The following is a 23,391-nucleotide window of genomic DNA, read 5'->3' as shown; positions in this document are numbered from 1 at the left end:
AACTGTGTGATCTTACCAGCCACTCTTTGGGCCACCAGACCTTCAATGTTAAAGACCTCATCAGGCTCACTGTCTCTTGGCTGGGGTGATGCTGAAGATGCACTAGGGCTTTTCTGGGGTTCAGAGGCCTCTGCAGACTGGGGCAGCGTTGTTGGTGGGTAAGTGCTGACTGTCTTGATCTGGCAACTTACAGTGGGGGAGGCTTGTGAGGAAGTACTTGTTGAAGCTGTTCCAGAGGTGTAACTCGGAGATCGTTGGACAGGTGCAGGTTCTGATGTACTAGGCTTCACAGGCGGTGATGAGTGGCTGGACATGGGGCCTGAAAAATGGGTGTGAATGGTGGAATCAGGCAGGTAGGAGGGCCTGGTTTGGTTCTGAGAAAAGGATGGCTGTGTGGTCACTACAGCAGAGTTTTCGCGCAATGGAGCACTTTGGGACTTTGTCACCAGCGAATGGCCTGGCTCCAGGTCCAACATAAGGAGATTAAGAGTTTCAATTGATTGCTCAATCTCTTGTTGCGAAGCGCTGTGGCGATGAGGGAACTGTGGCAGGCTGTGGTGGCTAGGCATGGTTGCAACAGTGGGAGGCGGACTAAAAGTGAGGCCTTCAGTTACTGGCTCTTCTGGCACTCCGAACCGCTGCCAAACATTGAGACCACGCTGGACGGCATCCCTGCTACTAGTGGTGCGAGTGGGAGCTTGTGGCATTGACTTTAACTCTGCACCAAAAGACTGAGAGCGGTACAGACTGCCATTCTGAGTAGGCATGTAACTACCAGAGAATGGGGTAGAATCACTGTGGGGCAACGTGACAGACTTGCCAGATATGCCAAGCTGTGGTTGGACGGTTTCCAGAGGCTTTTCTGGGACGTTGCGCTCCAGATATGGCACGTGGTCCTGACCATTGATAATGGACTCAGACTGATAGTAGAGATCAGCTGGTGTAGCCCGCCCATCTGTGGAAGAGAACGTTCCAAGGCTGTCAACACTGTTGCCCTCTTGACTGGTAGGAAGCTCATCATCTAGAATGTCGGTCTCACGGTCAATGTTACCATGCCCATTAACATGGACCTGTGCGGGCACCAGGTGAAGCATCCCTCCAACAGCGGATGCCGGAGCTGATAGGAAGGCCTGTCTGTGCATGGGCCCCTCCAAGCCACTCAGTAGCTGCTCTAGCTCCTTTTTCTCTTGCGGACTGATAGACTGTTGGGCAGGTGGAGCGTGTTGATGGACCGAGGGTAACTCCTCACCCACAGGAATGTGTGTCTGGTTCACTGTGGAAGCCGGAGGGGCTGCTGTTGCTTCATCAGTTCGGTCGGTTTTGATAGAGGCAGTAGAGTTTCCTGAGTCGCTGCTCACAGACAAGGCATGGTCAACCGCAGGTAAAGCATGTTCAATAGCAGAGGGTGGAAGGCCGTTCGATGTGACTGCTCCGTCAACAGATTCTTTTTTGCGTACTTTGGCATAGAGGCTGCCATCCAGGGGTCCTTGGGTATGAATGACTTCTAAAAACAAAAGTATGAAAAAGCATCATTAGGATCACATTAAGCCAAATACAACTATTAAAGATGCCTACATTTTCCACAAACCTTAAATTTTTTGTTACCCAAGTATTTTTAGAGCCACAGCAATTTGCACATTTATTTCTGTAATTGTTAATCTTCAAAATATAAACACATGGGATTCATCAAGACATTAAGAAGAAGAAAAAAGTGTGAGGAACTATCAGAGATGCTGGATATCAAGAGGTTCTGTGGGTATAGCCAAAGCAGCTGCAGTAAAATTAAACACTGGCTCGTGTCCACCTATTCTACCAGCTTCAGGAAATGAGCCGGGTCTGTGGCATGCGCTGTGGAAAAAACGATGAAATCACGAGGGTCTGCCTTGCACTTTCTCAAGCCAATTGCATTAAATGTGTCACCTGAGAAATGCTGGTATATCAGCAGATGAACTGGTGGTTAACTTGTTTTTTTATGATCCCCAAAACCGCAAACATGATGGTCTCATATAAAATAAATAGATCTCTATACACGGCAGATGTAACCTGCTGAGTTGTTTCTGCATAAGCCAAGATTGAAGTGCCGCTGCAAACAAGCACAAACACGTGCACACACACACACACACACTGACACATTATATTGTAGATCCAAACTCAGCCACAAGTCTAATGAAGAGGAAGTAGGGTGCCCTAAACAGAAAATTTTAGTCATCACTGGAAAAATCTGCCTCACTGAGTAAGGAAGTCCTGCAGGCTTTTTCTGGCCTATGCAACTGAAAGCAAAACAACAAAAAAAAGGCTGAAAACACGTGTGTATTTATACACATGAGCTTACATGCTCGCTTTTTCCCCTCTCTCATCCAGCCAACTCAGTAGCCCAATGCCAACTGAATTAGCAACATTTTCATGTGATCCGTAACAGGAATCCAATCTTCAAGAATGTAATGCCAACAAAAATCATGACCGACATCCTGTAACACCATTTACCGACAGCTAAACACGCTTCAGGAGAGTAAAGAGGAAAAACGGTACCTTCTCAAACAATTCCTCTTCCACTGTCTATGAAAGTTCCTCACTCATAACGCATGAATAGGCACGCCCTGATAACAAAATCAGATTTTACAGCTGGAAAAGAAGCTGCACAAAGACGCTGTCTGTATCTCGGTACCTTATAGAGATCTCCATCTCAGCTTTAGTGAATACGGGGCTCTGTAATGGAGCTCAGTGGGTGTACACAAGCCAAGTACTGCAAGGTCTCCTTGACTGGCCAGAGGCAACTTGCCAAGGGAATGGCACACTGTCAGGGTGCTGGTGGAAACAAATCTGGTGGCTCCTGGTCACAAAAACATCGGTTTTCTACTACTGAGCCGCTAACGAGTTCGGTAGATTTTTGGGGCACATGCAGAGAGAAAGACGTTATGGTAACCACTGTTATAGTGTTTCCGATATGGCCCGCTGCAGATTTACAGCATTTGGAGGCTTATATTTGATGTATACAGTAGCAGCAGTTAAGTCAACTCACTGTATCAATACTCAAGGCTGTTGCCATAGTTACTACACACAGTACATACCAATTAGAATAAGTGATTAGACTCCTGGTAGTTGTTATTCTGTATTATACCCCTAAGTCTCTACTGAAAAGTTCACTTGTAAAACAGGACACTCCAAATCAAGTCATCATGACACATTTATGCAGCCCATGAAACTACTTGGGTATCAAGTGGGTATCAACCTATTTCCACTGACATGAGCGCACACACACATACACACGTGTGTGTGTGTATGTGTGTGTGTGTGTATATATATATATATATATATATATATATATATATACACACACACTTTTAATGCAACAGTCATGCCGATAAACATAGACATAAGTCATGAAAGAAGAGCCCTCCTCACTTTCTCCATTTCAGTGCCTTTATAATCACCTGCCCAGTAGCCAAATGTGACGCCAGCACAGCTAATTTGACATCCTCCCTGCCTCAGCTACACCACTTTAACAAGCTAACTCAAAGTTAAGTCACAGCCTTGTCAAAGGAAACGGCGGAAAGACCTTAGCAGGAGGTGGTTCCCCTACCTGTGTGAGCAGAGGATGAGAGTACAGTCCCAAACTAAGCTGGGAAAAGCCCTGCAGAGTTGCCCCCGGGGTGGGACATGAAGGATTACAGCAGGAGTTGGGGGAGTTGGTTTTGGCTACTGTTCCTGCTCCTCCTCTCTCTCCTGAATACCTCGCTGTCTGCATGGAGAGCGACTGCTGCTGTTGCTGGCTGCTCGGTGGCGCGCACTAGTCTAAAGGTTGCCTCTGCTATGTGTGCGCATGTGGGAGGTCTATCACAACAGGCTGGCTGACGGTTTATGTGAGAGGTGGAGGGTAAGGGGCCACTGAATTCCACTGTATAGCGTTTGATCAAATGACATCAGTCCCTTTAGGTTCTCTATGAAATGTATGGCTTGTTATGAGTTATGGACATTTATATTCTAATACATAATATATTCCATGCCAGTTAATGTTATAAATAGAAGAGACAAGCTGAATAACATATTCAAACATCCAGTAATATACGTAGAAATAAGCCATATTCATGCACACACAGATGCCCATCCCTCAGTCCATCAGTGTTGAAAACACTCGTGTAATGGAAAGAGCTACATCGTCCAACAGTCATTTAACAAGCACTCTCAAAGCTAGGAAGCAGGGAGCAAACTCCACCCTGGTGCAGGCAGATGGAGAAAACAGAAAAGCGTAGTGGGTAAAAACAAAAAAACCCAGAAGAGCAAATGCTGATCTGATTTATGTCCAGCTAAAACAACAGATAAAGAGTGACGCAGATGAGTCACAGTAGCTGTTTGTTATATCTTCTAACCCCAACATGGGAAAAGTGTGTGGTGCATATCACCTAGCCATTTGTATTTATTAGCATACTGGACAACCACTTTATTATTCCACAACATAATCTAGAATAATGGACAAAAACCACATGTGTCACTCTGACTGAAAATAAAAACGTTATATATCCACATTTTAGGGCTATTCAGTGGAAGTTGGACTACTTTGAGTGGCAGATTGTCACCAGTTCCCATTTTCCTTCCTCATATCCTTCCTTCTGGTCTGTTCTTTGAGTAATGTTGATGATTGTACTGATTGCAATGACTCCAGCTGTTCCACTGTCACATCCAGTAAAAGCCCAGCATAGTCATCCCTCGGCTTGTGTCTTCACTTTAGACACGACGTGACTGATCGGCAGGATTTGTACTACAGGAAATCTAATCTGTCACTTTACACTTGTGAGACTTTTCTTAGCGGAGCAGGACTATTTATGTTGAGGCTGCTTCTGTGTGTGCTGCTATGTCTGCTGTTTTCTTTTGGTTGAAATGAACCAATGGGAGCCTCTACAAATAACCTTTGACAGGGCTCCTTCATTTGCTAAGAAAGGGCATGTGTACGTATGACGCTCCACACTGTGTGTGTCCACGCTGGTGTGTTTTTATATAATCCCTAGGAGGTAAATACTTGCTCAGTGATCCCGAACACAGTACTTGGAGGAGAATATCTGCAATCCAGACCTCGTAGCTTTAACTAATTATAACGCAGCAGGAGAGACTGGACCAAGTGTTACCAGTGTGGAATGACCAATTAGTCTACACCCGCTCCATTAGTGACGAGACTGAGTGTGACAAACCCTTTATCATGTAATGCTTTAGGAAAAAGCAGGAGGCCAGCAACCAGACCAAACACAACAAAAACACCATCACCAAGAGATACAGTAGAGTATACGATGTATAGTACTGTGCAAATGTCCTAGGCCTGTCCTCTTTTCTTCATGTTTTGCTTCTAAGAAGCTAGACATTCTTGTCATTTTTTAATGATCTTAATAGTAGTAGTAATACTAATAGTTGTCCAGGATTTTGGATGATCTTTCAAAGTTTTTCTTTGGACATTGTTCCCAATCTTGAGTATATGAAAAATGCTGAAAAGATAACACAGTTTGACGAGTATAAAATTGTATGTTTGCGCCAACAAGGTAATTCAGAAAGAGACAAAATTGTAGCACATCTCGGGATGATGTGCAGTGTGTGTGTGTAAGAAATCTAAAGCAGATGAACAATATCTGAAAATTGTGTTTCTAAGAAATAGGCTGATCCAATGAAGCCTCATCAGAAGTGGTCTCAGTGGCTGTGAAGAAGTCATTCTTAAAGAAGGGAAATGGGAAACGGCTTGGCAACAGTTTCATCTTTCAGAATGACAATGATTCCAAACACATTGCCAATGCAGTAAAAGCATTCCTAGATAGGAAGGCACACAGCGAAACACTATCAGTTATGGACTGGCCTCCCCAGAGCCCGAACCTCAAAATTATTGAAGCAGTTTGGGATCAAAAGATGGCCAACATCAAAAAAAGAGCTCTAAATGTCCTTCAAGAAGCCTCAAGAAGAATTCCTGAAGACTACTCAAAGAAAATACAAGAAAGCTGTCTAAGAGAGTTCAGGTTGTCTTGAAGAATTGACTTTCACCCCCGTTAGACCTGTACAAAATCTGTTTTTGCCTTAGATACAGTATTCCCATGTATGTTTGCACATTTCAGTACATTGCTTTATCTTTTTCTCCACTTTCTTCTGATAAGTATGTAGCTCAATATTTTTTACAGTACCATATAAAAACAGATAAATGGATAAAAGAAACTGAGAAGACTTGTAGCTAGAAAATGGTGTCAGATATTTTGAGGTTCTGTGGGCCAGATGGTGCAACTGTGTGACCTCCTAATCTCTGAACTCTGAGCTATGACCTTTGTGGCAATTGACCCTCCCTCTTACAGCATGTTTCTCCTCAAGCTTACAAGTATAAACATACATGTGGCCGTCTTGAGAGGAAAAAAGTGTGTGTGTGTGTGTGTGTGTGTGTGTGTGTGTGTGTGTGGACACTGCTGCCTAAACCAGACAGGATGGGGTAGTCCATGTTTTCTGACCCTAAAGGTTGCACTAATAAAAAGCAATGACAAAACGATTTGACAATATATTAGTATAGCCTGGTGCCATTTTTGGTCAAAGTTAATGGCTTAACTATTGATTTGGCAACAAAGTCTACTTTTACTGTATGACTGGGCTCAAGGACAGATTAAAGTAATACATCGGTCTCATAAATGATCTACACTCAAGAGGATTTTAGATGTCCTAGGGTGGATTAATTGGACTTGTGAAGACTAAAAAGAGTCAGTACAAGTTAATAAAGCTGACCTGGGACAAAAACAAAACAGCATAGTGCTTGTCATGGTAGAAGAGTTGTTGTTGTTGTTATTATTATTATTATTATTATGATGAAGAGATTGGATGCACATGTAAGCACAGTTTGGCTAATACCAACACTCACAGTTGCCAGTCAAATGTAAGTGCAGGAACTTGTTCTTGCTAAATGAACACTTGCCTTGCAGCTCATTAAATATACATTAAAGATCACTGTGAATCAATCTGCGTAAGTGCAGATTCTCTGAGTTGGGGAAACAAAGAGCACGGTAATGGATGGTCTTCTCGAGTAGTCAGAAAAAAACCTATCGATGACTTCAGACTGGCAAACACTGTCCTGATTACAGGTACTAATGTTTGTATTCCAAAAATAAACTTCAAAGATAAACATAAAGTACATTAGCATCAAAACATATTCATCTTATCTAACCCTATCCAGGTGTGCGGTAACCTGTAGCCAATGTTGGTCACACAGAGTAACTATATTTAGCACAAATACTACTAAAAACAAACCCAAAGGCACAGCCATAACCTACGCACGCCACAAGCTATAAATCAGCCCAACAGCTCATCCTCGCAGAGCATTATGTTTCATCCTGGATGAGGCTGTGTCTCAGGAAAAGTCATCAACGGTCGTTAGCAGTAGGGCTGCAAAAGGAAAAATCTTGAGGGCCAAATGAGGAGAGCGTCTGATGAGCTGGCTGCAGCTATCTTACTCCAGAGGTGAAGAGAAGCTTTGATGAGCTAACTCTTCATACCCATGGTCTGGACTTACTACAAAGACAGAACCGCAATATTTGCCTTAAAGCCTTGATAGTTTATGCAGATCTTCCTCAAAGCGTCTCCTGTAGGCTCTTGTTTTAGTCAACATCCTCATAAATTCTTCAGACAGAGACCGGTCTTGCTCCTAACTGATACTTCCTGCTATTAGAGCTGAGTCAATATGATTTTACATTGGGTTAAACTCTCAAGTACGTTCAGCCCAAAAAACAAACAAACCTCAGTTTATTGTGATAGTGACAGTGTCCCAAGTGACTGCTGTTGCTCTTTACTTTTTAAGACATGAGGCAAGAAGAGAAAAAGCAGGGCACCTACATTAAAAAAAAATTACCATAAAATTATGACCTTTTTTATTTTGGTGGTATTTCTTTAGCATACTACCCAGCAAAAATACCAGTTTTCAATTTTTTCACTGATTTTGATTTACAAATAACCCTGTAATTAGAATAGAACTTTATTGTCATTGCACATGCACAGGTACAGGGCAACGAAATGCAGTTTGCATCCATCCAGAAGTGCTTTAGTGATATAGATATATTACAATATATATTAGCAATAATATAGATATGTAAGTATATTACAGAAATGGGTCTATTATGGTATGTTATAATGTACACGGTATGAAGTATGTTGTGAGTATTCTATAACTTTATGTATGTACAGGCTGTAGTACATACAGCCTGTACATACAGCCTAATTACAATCATAACAATCATAATCCATTATTTTGGCCTCCACGTTGTGTCACTAGCCACTTCTTTGGATCTATCCAGGATGGCAGAAGTAGTTACCGCTATTCCACATGCTTTTCAGAGGCGCCTCCAGAATTTTTGGCCAAAATTATCTCGGTGGGACAACAGGAAACTGTGAGGGACGTACAAATTGTATATGCAGGAATAAATAATAAGTTCATGTTTCAACTCATTATATGGTGTCCTCCTCTGTTTTGTGCTCATGTTTATTAAAATTATTACCAACATAGGGCAGTCTTGTAAAGTTCCCCCCACCCCCGGTGGTGCCCCGATGCCATTCCTATCCGTGCCAGTCGGCAACCTACACAACCATTCTTTAGTGCAGCAGCAACAAAGCCACAGTCCCTCACTGGCTCCTTCCCTCTCTGGCTTTGTTTTGGTAAAAACTCATAAATCTGAGCTACTGCTATCAGGGACTGAATCTAGACAGTGATTGTGCCAAGATCTGCCCCTCAGGAATCCTAAACTATTGATAGCACTCAGATGAGAAGAGTGGAAGTTCCTTGATGTTAATATAACACTTTTTCCCCCTGGTAAAGTGAAAAATATTGTGTTCTGACAAAGACCAGGAAAAGTCAGTGAATAGACTTGTCTTTAGGCATCAAATCATAAGGCAGAGGAGAGGCCAATTATTCCCAGTGGAACTGAAATGAAAGTGAGATCTCCTGTGCTTTTACACCTCTGTGGCTCAAAAGAAGAGAAAAGCATGACCCACAGGAGAGTGTGCCAGGCATTTTGTGCTGCTCCGCCTATTTTCTCCTGAACTGGATTAAAAGAAAGGTTTGCTTTGAGATGAACATAGAACCATTGTGAGTTTGCAGCAGGTATTCCATCACCTATGTCAGGTCTGGGCATTCGACGTTCATTGGGGAACGAGGGGAGTCTTCTAGACACGACATTAGCTATTTCAAATGTGACATCCACAAGATGTCCAAGATGAGAGTGTTACTGCGTGTCCACTTACAGTGCAAAGACCTCAACAGCAGATAAAAGACAGATACAAAGAGGGCCCTGTGAGAAGAGTCTATGGAAAGTGATCATGATTAATTATGTCATGAACCTTCAGTGGCACTTTTAGCCAGATCAGCTGTGTAAAGATGGAGATGGAGAGAGAACAGGAGTGTCCGGTCACAGCTGGACTAAATCTGTGTCCATACTGACTTAACAAACCAGTCATTCATTCCCACACATTATGGAAAACCAGCATCCACTCTCTCAGGATAGCCGTAGAGTACATAAACTGAGGTTTTCCTGTGGGGATTCAGCCTCTAAGTCAAGTGCACATAAAACATTCTAAAAATCTTAACTAAACCCTAAGCTCACGATGCTCTCTCTGTCACCTAGCAGATGTCCCTGTCCCTGTGCCCCTGTAGCCAGGGTCCAAACTGGGACACTTTACAACACAAGGCACTTGTTCTCTCTTTGTGTGCTGTGCAGTCTTAACTAGAGAGGCCTTTATTTTTCTGTCTTGGCTGTTACGCAATAGGAGCTGTGCAAAGTTTGGAGTCAAAGCAGCCTAATCCGCCCAAAGCCTTGGACCAGACTGAGGGATTGATAGCATGGAAGCCTGTTGCCAACACAAAAGGCCAGAGATTTGACCTCTGCACAGTTTGACACTGTCTCTGTGCTTCGAATGAGATCACATTTTTTATGGAGAAGTTGGATTTATTTATTTATTTTGCATCAGGGAAACGGTCATTAAAGTGGCTAAAATGTGGCATAAGCAGATGTTCAGGCCAAGTGATATGAGAAGAGGTGGACAGCTGCTGTTGAGACCGATAGCATTTAGGGCACTTTACAAAGACGTGTACACATTAGTCTCATTTCCATTTAGTTATAATACAATTCATCTGGAAAAACCTGGCTTCCATAAGAACATCTGCAGGAAAGAAAACTTGGGAATCCATCCCGGTGGAAATATGGGCCACAATGTTAGAAAGTCTCTAGAGCTGCTGAAGGACCAAGGACCAGAACTGTTCAAGGATTAATAAAGGGGTAATTATTAAGATTTCAGCAATATCACGTGTGATTCCAAAGAATAAAAAAGCAAGAAAAATTGTGACGCTGATATTTGAGTTTTTGAATTAAAGGGACAATTGATCATTTTAGTGTGAATTATCCAGTTCTGCAGATATCTGTTTAAATATATGGTGTACTCTTAATGTGCAGTGGAACTAAACAGCAATTTCCGTCATCAAAGTGACAAGAAAAGAAATTTGTTTTAAGTTCATTTCTTAGCCACCAGAAAACATCCAGTTTGTCCAAAAAAATTCCACAGATTCACACAGAAACTACTTTTTTTCTGCTGACTACACCTGTCAACCTTTACACTTTGCGGGAGGAACCGTGTGCCAGCCTGTGACTGGAGGCTTTTTAGCCAGACATTAATGGTGTCCCCCTGTGCGGGGCAGTGCTGGTAGCTTGCTTTATGATTCTTTTTGTAGCTGGATGTACATGACATAAAGAAAAGTTTTTCTTTATGTCATGTACATTTCAAGGAACAATTCAGAACAAAATATTCTAGACGGATAAACGGCACTGTAGGATGAAGGGAGGGGGAAATTGTTCATTTGTTTTGGCGATGAAGTGTCCCTTTAATATTTAGGTATTTCTTTGAGCTGAGAGAAACTGAAAAAATAGATGTGACTGGAATTTGAAGTGTCCTTTTCTATTTTCTGATTTATCCACAAAACAAAAGAAGAAACTGCATTCTTTTAGAACAAGTAACGGCTGCATGTCACAGTCTGGGCTAATTTATTGCTCACCTGGCCAACACACCATTTGAATCCCAGTCATCCGTATGAGCCCAAACATAGTCTCATAGCAGTGATATCATGCTGTTGCATCAACTTCCATTTCCACCAGACTTATGTAACTCTCCCAATCCCACCCCGCCCCAGTCTGTGGCTCACAAATACAGACTTAACTATAAAGCCCTCTCTATTGCTATAAGAAGTTACTAACAAATCGTCTGTGCCCACAGGGCAGGCACGATCCACCTCTGCTGGACTCCGAGCTGTTGGTCCGGGAACACACGTCTCTCCCTGTGACTAATGCGCATGGGATCAAGGAGGAAGCATTAACCTCCAGCAGAGAAAGTACAAAGCATACAGGGAAATGCTTATTTGGGCACTGGATAAAGTGCAACATTACAGCATCAGAAAAACACGCTTCTGCAGACAAATCAAGGACACTTGAGTCCTCTTGTTTCTAGAATTTGCTATAGTGTCTCAAAGCTTCCAGGCAAAACATGTAGTGTCACCCTTCATCTTGAGACATTATTGCACTCATACAGTTTTGCTGAGATGTGGGAATGCTACAATGTAACTGACCAGAGAAGAATGAGAAAATCTGTTTCAAGGATGCTCATCTCCCCCTCTTTTAAGTTCCATGATGATTTCTCCCAGTAGGAATCATTCATAAATTCCATAAATGGAGAGCCTAAAAACACACAACTTTCTGTTGTTGTGGAATAAAAGCATTTGTAAAAGATTAAACATCGAAACATAAGTTTCCTTGTGAAGCTGAAGAACTAAGAAACATTAACAAATAGGTCACATGGTCAAGTGTTTGGATAATATATAACCTGAGGGCAATAAGTATCGTCAGGAACTGTGAAAATCAAATCTGTGATTGCCTTCAAATTTCCACGTTACTCACATGTGAGAGACGTCAAACTGCTGAATTAGTGACAACGTTTCACTCCGGAGTCACCCGAAGAGCAAACTGCACACAGGTTCGCGGCTGAACTCTTCAACAGCTATCAACGCTTGAAAAAAGGCGTCACGGTGAAGGGAAATTGAAGAAGCACCGGACACAAATTCACTGTGTAACTCTTAGAAAGTCTCTCTGCTAAGCAGCAGCGTGCACAAACCCACACTGACATTCTCTGTCACTCCTCCTCCTGTGAATGTGTGCACAAAAGAGCTTCACAGTTGAGCTGAAGAGTCCTGCCCTTAACTCCTCCGACTCCTCAGAGGACACGGGGGGGGGAGAGAGAAAGTGAAGACTAAAAGGGCCAAAGTTTGGACCAAATGACTGAACTGCGGCTCACAAGCCTAGCGGAATATATGCAAAACGTTTTTCTGAGGCAAACCCTAATCACACTGGAATCCCTCTATTCCAACAACTTTTCATCCAACACTTTACTTAATAAACTGTTTTTTTTAACTGTCTCGTAAAAAAATATCTCTCTTCAGCCTCTGCAATTTTTTCTCTAGATACATCTCTCACGATTTCTTTTTCTCCTTATCAGTAATCTCTCCCTCCTTCTCTTTCCAGTTATTTCAGAAATATAGCAGGGTTGGCCAACTGAGGAGATGAGTACATAAGAGTAAACAAAAAAAAACAAAAAAATACACAACGTCCGTCACACCGCAAAGGACTCTCAGTACAAAAATAAATAAACAATACAATCCACCCTTCACTGAAACTGAGAGTTCAGGCTGTGCTGCACATCGGCTCCTCACACAGATTCCTGAAGTAACGAGACCGTTGCAGAGCAACAAGCTCGCAAAGAATTCAAGCAATGAGGAAAAAATCAAAAAAGTAAAGTATCAAGTCTCCCTGGGTTGGACAATACTCGTGATATGTTAGCCAGACAGCTAATGAATGAGTTAATGAATCATTGTGATGCAGCTAAAAAAAGTCACTTTTGACATGCCCTGCAATGCACCGTCTCTCAGTCTGATTTAGGTTGCGCTGTTTGACTTCTCTGACTATATTTTACCTAATCGTGAACACCAGGATACATCTGGAGACATTCACACAAACAAAGCTGTGGCTGAGAGCTCATGATGACCTGAATGAAGGGGTCAAAGTGTAAGATTAAAAGTTTTTCTCATCTTTTTCTTGGATCTTAGCGATGGCTGAGAATAGATCTGGTCTTCGCAGCTCTGCATGCACAGCAGCTCCACCCATCTGCTGTTAAAACCTTCTGTTTTGCAAGGAGCAGCCAATCGAAAGGAAGCTGGCTCAAAGGAATGTGTCGTGGAAAGGAGAGGAGTTTAAATGGCTTGCTGTAGAGCAAAGATAAACTGAGGGTGCATTTGAATTATTCAAAGCCACTTTAGCAGGTTCCAGGAATAAAATATGGGGCTGTAAATGAGAATAATTCAAGAAATATAACCAGGAGACTCAGAACTTATTCCACCATGACTGAAATTTGACTGGCTGATTTGCATGGGCTGAACCACTGAAAGAAGGCAAAATGTACCTTAGTTATTGACATGCATGCTGTCCAAACTCATCATCCGATGAGAGACTGCCTTTCTAATATTTGACCATACTTTTTTTACTAGGCTATGAAGCAACACAAACTGTGTCCTGTCCAAACTCTCATTTACCACACACCTCTATAACACTGCATAACTAAGGGAATAAATAACGAAAGAAGGAAAAACTGAAGTCACAGTGCTGTAGGCTAGCACAGGAATTTGCATGGGAGTAATACCACAGATGACCGTTGACTTTATTACAAAATATTAGAGGTCTACAGGTAATACTACTCATGTCTAAATCGGGCTTTTGAGTGCATGTAATGTTATAGTTGTGTATAGTCAGTTGTGTAAGTGTTGTTTTGGATGTTGCTTGTTCTGCTGATGCAAGGTGCAGGCATGACAAGAATCCCTGAGCTAAAACTAACCCACAGCAGCTGAAACGGTTTTTATGCAATAAACATAATAAAAGTCAACATCAATCTTTGGAAACTAACAGCCACAGAGACACCACTTACCCAAAGTTGATCCCAGCAAAACATCAGCCCTATAATTTGAAGCTTTATGTAGTGCCCTAATAAGCTAAGGGTTCATGCAAGTAGCCTTGTGCTTTCCCAGCAGTGATCCCGACAGCGTGCAAACCCAACAACAACTCTTTTTCTTTCTAAGACTCGTGGAGATGTAAATCCAGAGCTATTTTTCCCTTCGGCTCTAAAAGTCACTCTTTCAAAGGAGTTAATTGCCTTTTCAGCACCAACAAGTGTGAAGCCAAAAAACAGTGGAAACACTTTGATTTATTGGAAACACTTTTTCCTATCTAGTCTGCGAATTATTTTTTTTCTTTAAAAGCTATTTTCACACTGAGCTCATTTGAAACCGTGCATCAGTCTGACGGTGCTGGCCGAGTAGTCACAGCACAAAAGGCTATTAAGGGATCACCTTTGAAGTCTTATCGACTACTTCAAACTCGAGTGGCTAAAAAAACAACGTGTGGGTGTGTGTGTGTTCCACATGTGCAGATGCTTACTTATATCATGCGTGCGAGTCTGTGATCTCATTAAATTCTAATTCAGATTTGACCACAGTATCATCATCAGATGACAGAAGGCAAGATGAGACAGACGGCTTGGACCGGACTGGTCTAGACACACAGATAATTTACACACACACCTTCACTGAAACAGAGTGAGCGGAGACTTACACCTGTTCTATTTTAGTAGGGCCTATTTCAAGCTGCCGCCAAGTGTTGGGTAGACACTTTATGAGCAGTGATAGAAGGAAGCCAATTGACCTCTGACCTTTAACTATTTGGGCAGCTAATAAAAAAAAATGCTGGAATGTTGTATAAAATGTTAGTTAAAAGAAAAAGATCTTTTTTTTTTTTAGGATTTTTTAAATATATATGGTAATTTTGAATTTGATTCCAGCAACATGTTTCTTCTTTTAACCACACTAAGTTAGAGTTTTAGAACTGTGGAGACCATATGCTGTAGTTGCAACAGCCAAATGCTCTGCTATTATTGCTCAAGATTGGATTGTGGCTGTTCAGCAGTCCAGGACCTGCTTTTGTTACACACCACATGGACAGAAGTTCTGGCCCGCCTACACAGTACACCTACAGGAGCTGCCACGAAGCTCCCGGAAACAGTTTTTATGCTGATATTAATGAAAGAGAAGATTTTGAACTACTAACCTACATTCTGAGTCAGCAGAATGTTGGTGACTTTTATACACGATGATGTTCCTCGGCATGTGGCGACTCCACTCTATACCTTTACATGGTCTTCCGCTTCCTGGTTAAGTTGCTATGTCTCTTAAACACTTCCACATTGGAATAATATTGCTTACAGCTGAGCCCTGCTATTTAAAACATGCAGAAAGTGATTTGGTATTGTCTTGCTGAAGTATGCAAGGGCTTCTTTGAAAAAGACACCACATGCATGGAAGCATATTGTAACCCAGTGTTAAAAACGGGATTAAAAGTATAAATATTCATACTCTCACGATGGGAATAAATATTGATAAAAACAAAATTAATTATAATAAATACTGATAAAAAGCATGTAAACATAAGTTTAATATGTACATATGTATATGTGGTATATAGATGGTGTGGGGGCAGGACTTAGTCCTTTAGAGTGTGTTTGTCAGATCCACTGAGCGACCAATCATTGGCTGGTCTGACCCTCCCCCCAGTCTGTGCGCTGCTGAGACACCTGTGCGTGCCTTCGTGTGCCAGTAAGATACGCCAGAGACACAGACGGTGAAAGATCAGTTTACCCGTGCGGCGAAGAAGCTAGCTGGATAGTGAAAGTCCTTTTTTCGGCGAGAATAATAAGAGTGATACTGTATTCCAGAGGCCGTGAGCCAACGTGAGCACTGTGAAGCCCCGTGTAGCATTTGTTGCTTTGCATGGTCAGGTTTTTTCCTTTGCTTATTTGGATTGGATTGGTTTTGAGGACCTGAGAAGAATCGAGGATCCCTTTTCCAGTACTGGATGGCGAGCCCAGCCCAAAGAGCCGGATGAACTGGTAGATTGTAACCCGACTGGTTACAAACACACTGAGTGACTACTGAACATTGAAAGACTGAAATTGACTTTTAAAAAAAAAGACACAAAAGACAATATATCCTTAGGTCGACCATTTGTGGGGTTTATTTTATTTTGTTTTCAAGAAGCGCGCTCTACTTTTGTTAAATGTGCACAACTTTAATAATTGCTAATAAATGCAATTGTGTTTTCTACACCTACTGTGTACAAGTCCTCTGTTGTCATACACCCTTGGCTCCTACGAATCTAGAACCTGTCTGATCTGGTCCATATTTCCCTTCTGTCCGCGTACTGTGGTTAAAGGTAACTATACTGCCCGCACTACATGCAAAGAAGGCAAGAAGTAGCACTAACAGGTCTAGTATTGCACCACCAGTGTTACATAAGTAAAAGTGGCGAGCCAGCCAGGAGCCTAGAGTGTTGTGTGACAACATTGGAATCCTCTTTGACCCTTGATCAGACGCTCACATACTATGAAAATGGATTTTGTCGAGAAGTATGCCGTTAAAGTACCAAATGCCATTATTGTTAGCGGTGTTACAGATAGAGAGAAAGACAAAGAGGTATTTGAGTTTCTGGAGCAACATGGTACTATTCGTAGAGTACTCGCTGTCGATGATGACTCTTCTGCATTCCACAAAAGCCAGATTTTAGAGTTCGAGTCCGGTGCAGCCGTTGAAATATTAGCACCTAAGCTGCCTTACCTCTTACAGTCCACTGACAATCCAGATGTCAGTTACCGCATTCGAGCCTTAACTGACGTCTATACTAAGACCGTAGGGGGCAGTGTTACTGAGGCTTACATTAGCAACCTGAAGGGTTTAGCCAAGTTAAGTGGGAAGGATTTCGAAGAAGTGTTGCGGGAGGCCCTATCCACAATAGGGAACACCATTGAAGCTGCTGAGACAGCTGAGAGAAACCCTGAAAATGATGCTGCTGATCAGACTTGCCCTGTGGTAGGATCCACACAACTTGGAGCCTCACCTTCAGTCTTAACTGAACTGCCTCACCCTCCTGAACCCATTCAGGGCACATTCCAACGCCCCATGAGACCAAACTTGACACCTCAAATGTTGAGTCCAACTGACCTCAACCCACCAGAGGTTCAGAAAGTAGTAGTCGAGCATGTTGTCAAGAGTGTTGAAAAGACATCACATGCTCACTCTACATTAAGACTCAGAGCTTTCTCTGGCAAGATGCCCAGACCTTACAGCGAAGCTGACTATGAAACATGGCGTTCTCATGTTGACTTGTTGATGGAAGATGCTTCTTTGTCCGAGTTGGGAAAAACTCGTAAGATTCTTGAAAGTCTCCTTGCTCCCGCTTCTGATGTCATCCGCCCTCTTGGGCCAGAAGCCACTCCTGCAGACTATCTTAAACTTCTGGATTCAGCTTTTGGCACCGTCGAAGATGGTGAGGAACTGTTTGTACGCTTCATGAACACCCTCCAAGATCATGGTGAAAAGCCCTCTGCTTATCTGCTTCGTTTGCAGGTGGCAGTCAATCACACCGTGCGCAGAGGTGGGCTTGAACCACATGAAGTAAATAAGCAGCTTCTTAAACAGTTTTACAGAGGCTGCTGGGATGATAACTTGCTAACGGAGTTGCAATTGGAGCTAAAGCATAAGGAGCCGCCCACTTATGCAGAGCTATTGCTTCTCCTGCGTACTGCAGAAAACCGACAAGAAGTTAAAAACACGCGAATGAAGAAACACTTTAGCGCCACGAAACCAAAAGCAGTGTCTCATGAACAGACGGTCACTGAAACAAATGCAGATGTTCGCCAAGCACAGTCAGATAGTCTAGAAGAGCTGAAAAAACAAGTTGCCGATCTAAAAAGCCAATTAGCTGCCGTTGTGAAGCCAAAGAAACAAGCAACACTGAAGACAGTTCGAACAAGGAAACCTGAAAATAAAAAACCTGACCATGCCAAACCTGAAGACTCACCTCCACCCAGCCGCCGCAGTACTAGGCCCAAGCCCTGGTATTGCTTCCGCTGTGGGGAAGATGGACATATAGTAGCCACTTGTGAGTCAGAGCCCAATCCTGCCCTTGTAGTTGCAAAACGAAAGGAATTAAGAGTGAGAAGGCAGATATGGGACAGGCAGAATGACCAGCTTTCTTTAAACTAAATTCTGCCTCCGTTGCGGGACAAATGGAGGCTGATGCTTTGTTAACCCGTCCCACCCAGGTTAAACAAAAAGCTTCACCTAAAAAGCGTGCCAGCCTAAAGTCACACACAAGATCAGATTCCTTCGACTTTCCTAAAGGTCTAATTGGTACGAAGAGTACTGCACAAGTGAAAGTTAATGGTCACACAGTGAGTTGTTTGCTAGATACTGGTTCCCAGGTGACTACAGTCCCCGAGTCCTACTATCGTCAGCATTTGTCCTCTCATGAGATTAAGCCATTGTTTGAACTTTTAGAAGTTGAGGGTGCCAACGGTCAGTCTGTGCCTTACTTAGGCTACATTGAACTGCATGTCACTTTCCCAAAGGACTTCCTTGGCATTGAAGCTGAAGTGCCGACACTTGCCTTAGTTGTCCCCGATGTGCGCACAGCTTCTCAGTCCTTAGTGCTAATTGGGACAAACACATTAGATGTACTTTATGAGCTGTACTCTAACACATGCCATGAACTGCAGCTGAACCTGCCATATGGCTATAGGGCAGTTCTAAAAGTTCTTGAGTCACGACACAAACAGTCCAAAGACAGTAGTCTTGGTTTAGTGACGATGCACAACAAAGAGCCACAGTTGATTCCAGCAGGCCAAACTGTTGTTCTAGATGGTGCTGTAGCTGTGTCAGCCGGTAATGGTGAAAAGTCTGTCTTGTTAGAGTATCCACGAATGTCAGCCTTACCTGGTGACATCCTTGTGAAATCTTGTCTCACCTTACCTTGTTCCAGTTATACTTACCAATGAATCCGAACATGATGTGACAATCCCTCTAAATTGTGTCATCGGAGAAGTCAGTGCATATCAAAGAGTTCTATCTCACGAACACTCAGTGAGAACTCCAAGATCCCGAACTGAGCAGAAGTCAAATGTAACATATAACTTTGACTCTTCCCCTATTAGCGCTGAATGGAAGGAGCGCATAACCGAAAAACTAAGCCAAATGCCCGAAGTGTTTGCACAGAATGATCTTGACTTTGGAAAGACGGATCAAGTGAAACACACAATCAGATTGTCAGATGAAACACCGTTCAAGCATAGAGCGCGTCCCATACATCCGAACGACCTGGAGGCAGTCCGTAAGCACCTCAAAGAACTGCAAGAAGCTGGCGTGATCAGGGAATCTACCTCCCCTTTCTCTTCACCCATTGTAGTCGTGCGGAAGAAAAATGGTGAAGTCCGCCTCTGTATCGACTACAGAAAGCTTAACGCGCAGACTATAAAAGATGCTTACGCTCTCCCCAATTTGGAGGAAACGTTTTCCACCTTGATCGGGTCGCAATGGTTCTCTGTCCTGGATTTAAAATTTGGGTACTACCAAATTGAGATGGAGGAGCTGGACAAACCAAAGACGGCGTTCGTATGTCCCATCGGCTTTTGGGAATTTAATAGAATGCCCCAAGGCATTACAAACGCCCCCAGCACATTCCAGCGGCTCATGGAGAAATGTATGGGCGACATGAACCTGCGCGAAGTGATCGTGTTTCTCGATGACATCATTGTATTCTCCAAGACACTTGAAGAACATGAGGCTCGCTTAATGAAAGTTCTTGATCGCCTGAAAGAATATGGGCTCAAACTCTCACCCGAAAAATGCAAATTTTTCCAAACTTCTGTCAGATATCTTGGGCATATTGTGTCCAGCAAGGGAGTGGAGACTGACCCTGAAAAGGTGGAAGCCTTAAGTACCTGGCCTGTGCCCCGTGATCTTAAACAGCTCCGCTCATTCTTAGGCTTTTCAGGGTACTACAGGCGGTTCATTAAGAACTTTTCGAGTATCGTTAAGCCCCTCACTGACTTAACATCAGGCTACCCTCCTTTGCGCAAAAGCACAAAGCCTAAAGCTAAGTCTGTCCAGTACCATGACCCCAAGACACCTTTCGGCGAGCGATGGACTCCCTCTTGTGATCTTGCTTTCAAAACCATCATTGAAAAGCTCAGTACTGCGCCTGTATTGGGTTTTGCTGACCCTAAACTGCCATATACGCTCCATACGGACGCCAGCACTACAGGGCTTGGCGCCGCGCTCTATCAAGAGCAGAATGGCCAGACTAGGGTGATAGCTTATGCAAGCCGTGGGTTGTCTAGGAGTGAATCTCGTTATCCCGCCCATAAGTTAGAGTTCTTAGCTTTGAAGTGGGCAGTAACGGAAAAGTTTGCAGATTACTTATATGGAAATCAGTTTACTGTCGTAACAGACAATAATCCTCTGACGTACATATTAACTACTGCTAAGATGGATGCCATGAGTTACAGATGGCTAGCTGCCCTGTCAACGTTTAGCTTTAAGCTCCAGTACAGAGCAGGCAAGCTTAACTCAGATGCAGATGGCCTTTCTAGACGGCCACATGGCGAGTTGCTTAACGACGCAGTGTCCCAAAAAGAGCTCGACCGCATACAGCAGTTCACACAGACTCACCTGTCCCTACCTGACAGCAGTTTAAGTCCTGAAGTAGTGTCTGCTATTTGTGAGAAACACCTTGTATGCAGCTCTCAAAATGACACCATCCCTTTGGTTCACTCGCTAGCCATTTCTGCAGCTGCCATTCCAGGTGACTTTGTCAATGAAAATGACTGTGGTGGTCTTCCTGTTATACCCCATATGTCCCTTGAACAGATCACAAACGAACAAAGAACAGACCCTTGTCTGAGGGAAGTTATTGCACAAATTGAAACTGGAGAAAAGGTCCCACCAACTGTGCGAGCTGAACTTCCTGACATCAACCTTCTACTCCGAGAGCTCAATCGATTGGAGATGCACAATAACATCCTGTACCGAACTCGCCAAGATGGAGATGTTACTTACCAGCTTGTCTTACCTGAACAGCTCCGTGACTCAGTCTTCCAAAGCCTCCACTGTGACATGGGCCACTTAGGCACTGAACGTACCTTAGAACCTTGTTCGGGCAAGATCTATTGGCCTCGCATGGCAGCATATATAGAACATAAGATCAAAACATGCAACCGCTGTGTAAGACGCAAAACTCCTCCAGAAAAAGCAGCACCACTAGTGAATATCAAATCCACCAGACCCCTTGAACTAGTCTGCATGGACTTCCTGTCCATTGAGCCTGATCGAAGTAATGTAAAGGATGTGCTTGTATTAACCGATCATTTCACGAAATATTCATTAGCCATCCCTACCAGCAATCAGAAAGCTCAGACCGTTGCCAAAGCCCTTTGGGACAACTTCATAGTCCACTACGGGATACCCGAACGATTGCATAGCGATCAAGGTCCCGACTTCGAGTCCCACATTATCCAAGAGCTTTGCAAGATCATGGGCATTCGTAAAATCCGGACCACACCCTATCACCCCAGAGGAAACCCGGTAGAACGTTTCAATAGGACGTTACTAAGTATGCTAGGTACTCTTGAGGAAAAGGACAAAACTCAGTGGCACAACTATGTCAAACCACTCGTTCATGCGTACAATTGTACGAAAAACGATACAACTGGTTTTGCCCCATATGAGTTAATGTTTGGCCGTCAGCCAAGATTGCCAGTCGATCTAGCATTTGGGCTGCCCTTTAACAACAAAAGTTTCAAGTCGCATTCTCAGTACATAACAAAACTAAAGGCAACTCTACAAGAGACCTACAAACTAGCAACAGACCATGCTAACAAAATGGCAGAAAGAAACAAAACAAGATTTGATATGCGAGTGAAACCCTCAAAACTAGAGCCAGGTGACAGAGTTTTGGTGCATGCAGTCCGTCTCAGAGGCAAGCACAAGCTAGCCGACAAGTGGGAGACTGATATTCACGTTGTGGTGAACCAAGCAGGTGACTTGCCCGTCTACAGTATAAAACCCCTAACAAAAGAGGGCCCAGTCCGCACAGTCCACCGCGATCTCTTGCTCCCTTGTGGTTTTCTTGCCCCTGTTGAAGAGAAACCTGTCCAACCAACTCATGTACGCAAACCAAAAACAAGGCAATCACCTAAACAACATGAGGAATGTGATCATTCAGAACTGGAAGATGAGGATATCTGTTGGTTCAGAGAGGAACCTCTTCAAGAGCCCATAAAGGTCACTCGAGTCTATGAGATTCCCCAGCCAAAGACACACCCTAATGATCACGATCATACTGAAACTCATTTGCCTGGAGGAGACAACTTACATGAACATGACAACTTGATTGGAGCTGACAATTTAACCGGATGTGACAACTTACCTGAATGTGGAAATCCACTTGGATATGGAAGCCTAGAGGAGAGTGAAACCATGGTGGAACACTCAACCACTGACAATGAAAGCGAGAGTGATGCCAACTTACCCGATGGATCTACCTGTGATGGGCCAGTGGAAGAAGACAACTCAAATGATAATCAAGCAAACTCAAGTCAGTCAAATACTGAGAGTGAAGCCACAGCGACTGTAAGGCGCTCAGAGAGAACAAGAACCCAACCAGAACGACTGCAATATAGTCAGTTGGGAAATCCTCTCGTTTCCATTGCCCAGTCCCTGTTTCAAGGTCTAAGCCTGGCTTTTACCAGTGCCTTGACAGAACAAGATTCTGTGGTCATCCCCATGAAGGCTGGTTCCCCTGTCATTACCGTTTAGCTATCCCATGCAAAGGGACTTGCATGATTCTAAGAGGGGATAGTGTAACCCAGTGTTAAAAACGGGATTAAAAGTATAAATATTCATACTCTCACGATGGGAATAAATATTGATAAAAACAAAATTAATTATAATAAATACTGATAAAAAGCATGTAAACATAAGTTTAATATGTACATATGTATATGTGGTATATAGATGGTGTGGGGGCAGGACTTAGTCCTTTAGAGTGTGTTTGTCAGATCCACTGAGCGACCAATCATTGGCCGGTCTGACCCTCCCCCCAGTCTGTGCGCTGCTGAGACACCTGTGCGTGCCTTCGTGTGCCAGTAAGATACGCCAGAGACACAGACGGTGAAAGATCAGTTTACCCGTGCGGCGAAGAAGCTAGCTGGATAGTGAAAGTCCTTTTTTCGGCGAGAATAATAAGAGTGATACTGTATTCCAGAGGCCGTGAGCCAACGTGAGCACTGTGAAGCCCCGTGTAGCATTTGTTGCTTTGCATGGTCAGGTTTTTTCCTTTGCTTATTTGGATTGGATTGGTTTTGAGGACCTGAGAAGAATCGAGGATCCCTTTTCCAGTACTGGATGGCGAGCCCAGCCCAAAGAGC

General features: G+C 43.3%; 1 protein-coding gene across 13 annotated transcripts in view; it reads right to left on the bottom strand.

Moving 5' to 3' along the window:
- Positions 1-23,391, bottom strand: part of tns1b (tensin 1b) — a 197,763-nt gene that overhangs the window by 20,615 nt on the left and 153,757 nt on the right. For all 13 annotated transcript variants that reach the window (XM_085374835.1, XM_085374837.1, XM_085374838.1 and 10 more), the window contains one exon: positions 17-1,504. In XM_085374835.1, the coding sequence (XP_085230961.1) occupies positions 17-1,504 (1,488 nt within the window). The remainder of the gene's footprint in view (positions 1-16; positions 1,505-23,391) is intronic.

This window comes from Diplotaxodon limnothrissa, linkage group LG16 (genome assembly GCF_057381915.1).
Source record: "Diplotaxodon limnothrissa isolate DT_005_m linkage group LG16, D_limnothrissa_male_GT1.1, whole genome shotgun sequence".
In the NCBI taxonomy this organism is placed as follows: domain Eukaryota; kingdom Metazoa; phylum Chordata; class Actinopteri; order Cichliformes; family Cichlidae; genus Diplotaxodon; species Diplotaxodon limnothrissa.
Note: the sequence above shows the minus strand (reverse complement) of the source record. Positions and strands in the feature narration are given on the sequence as shown.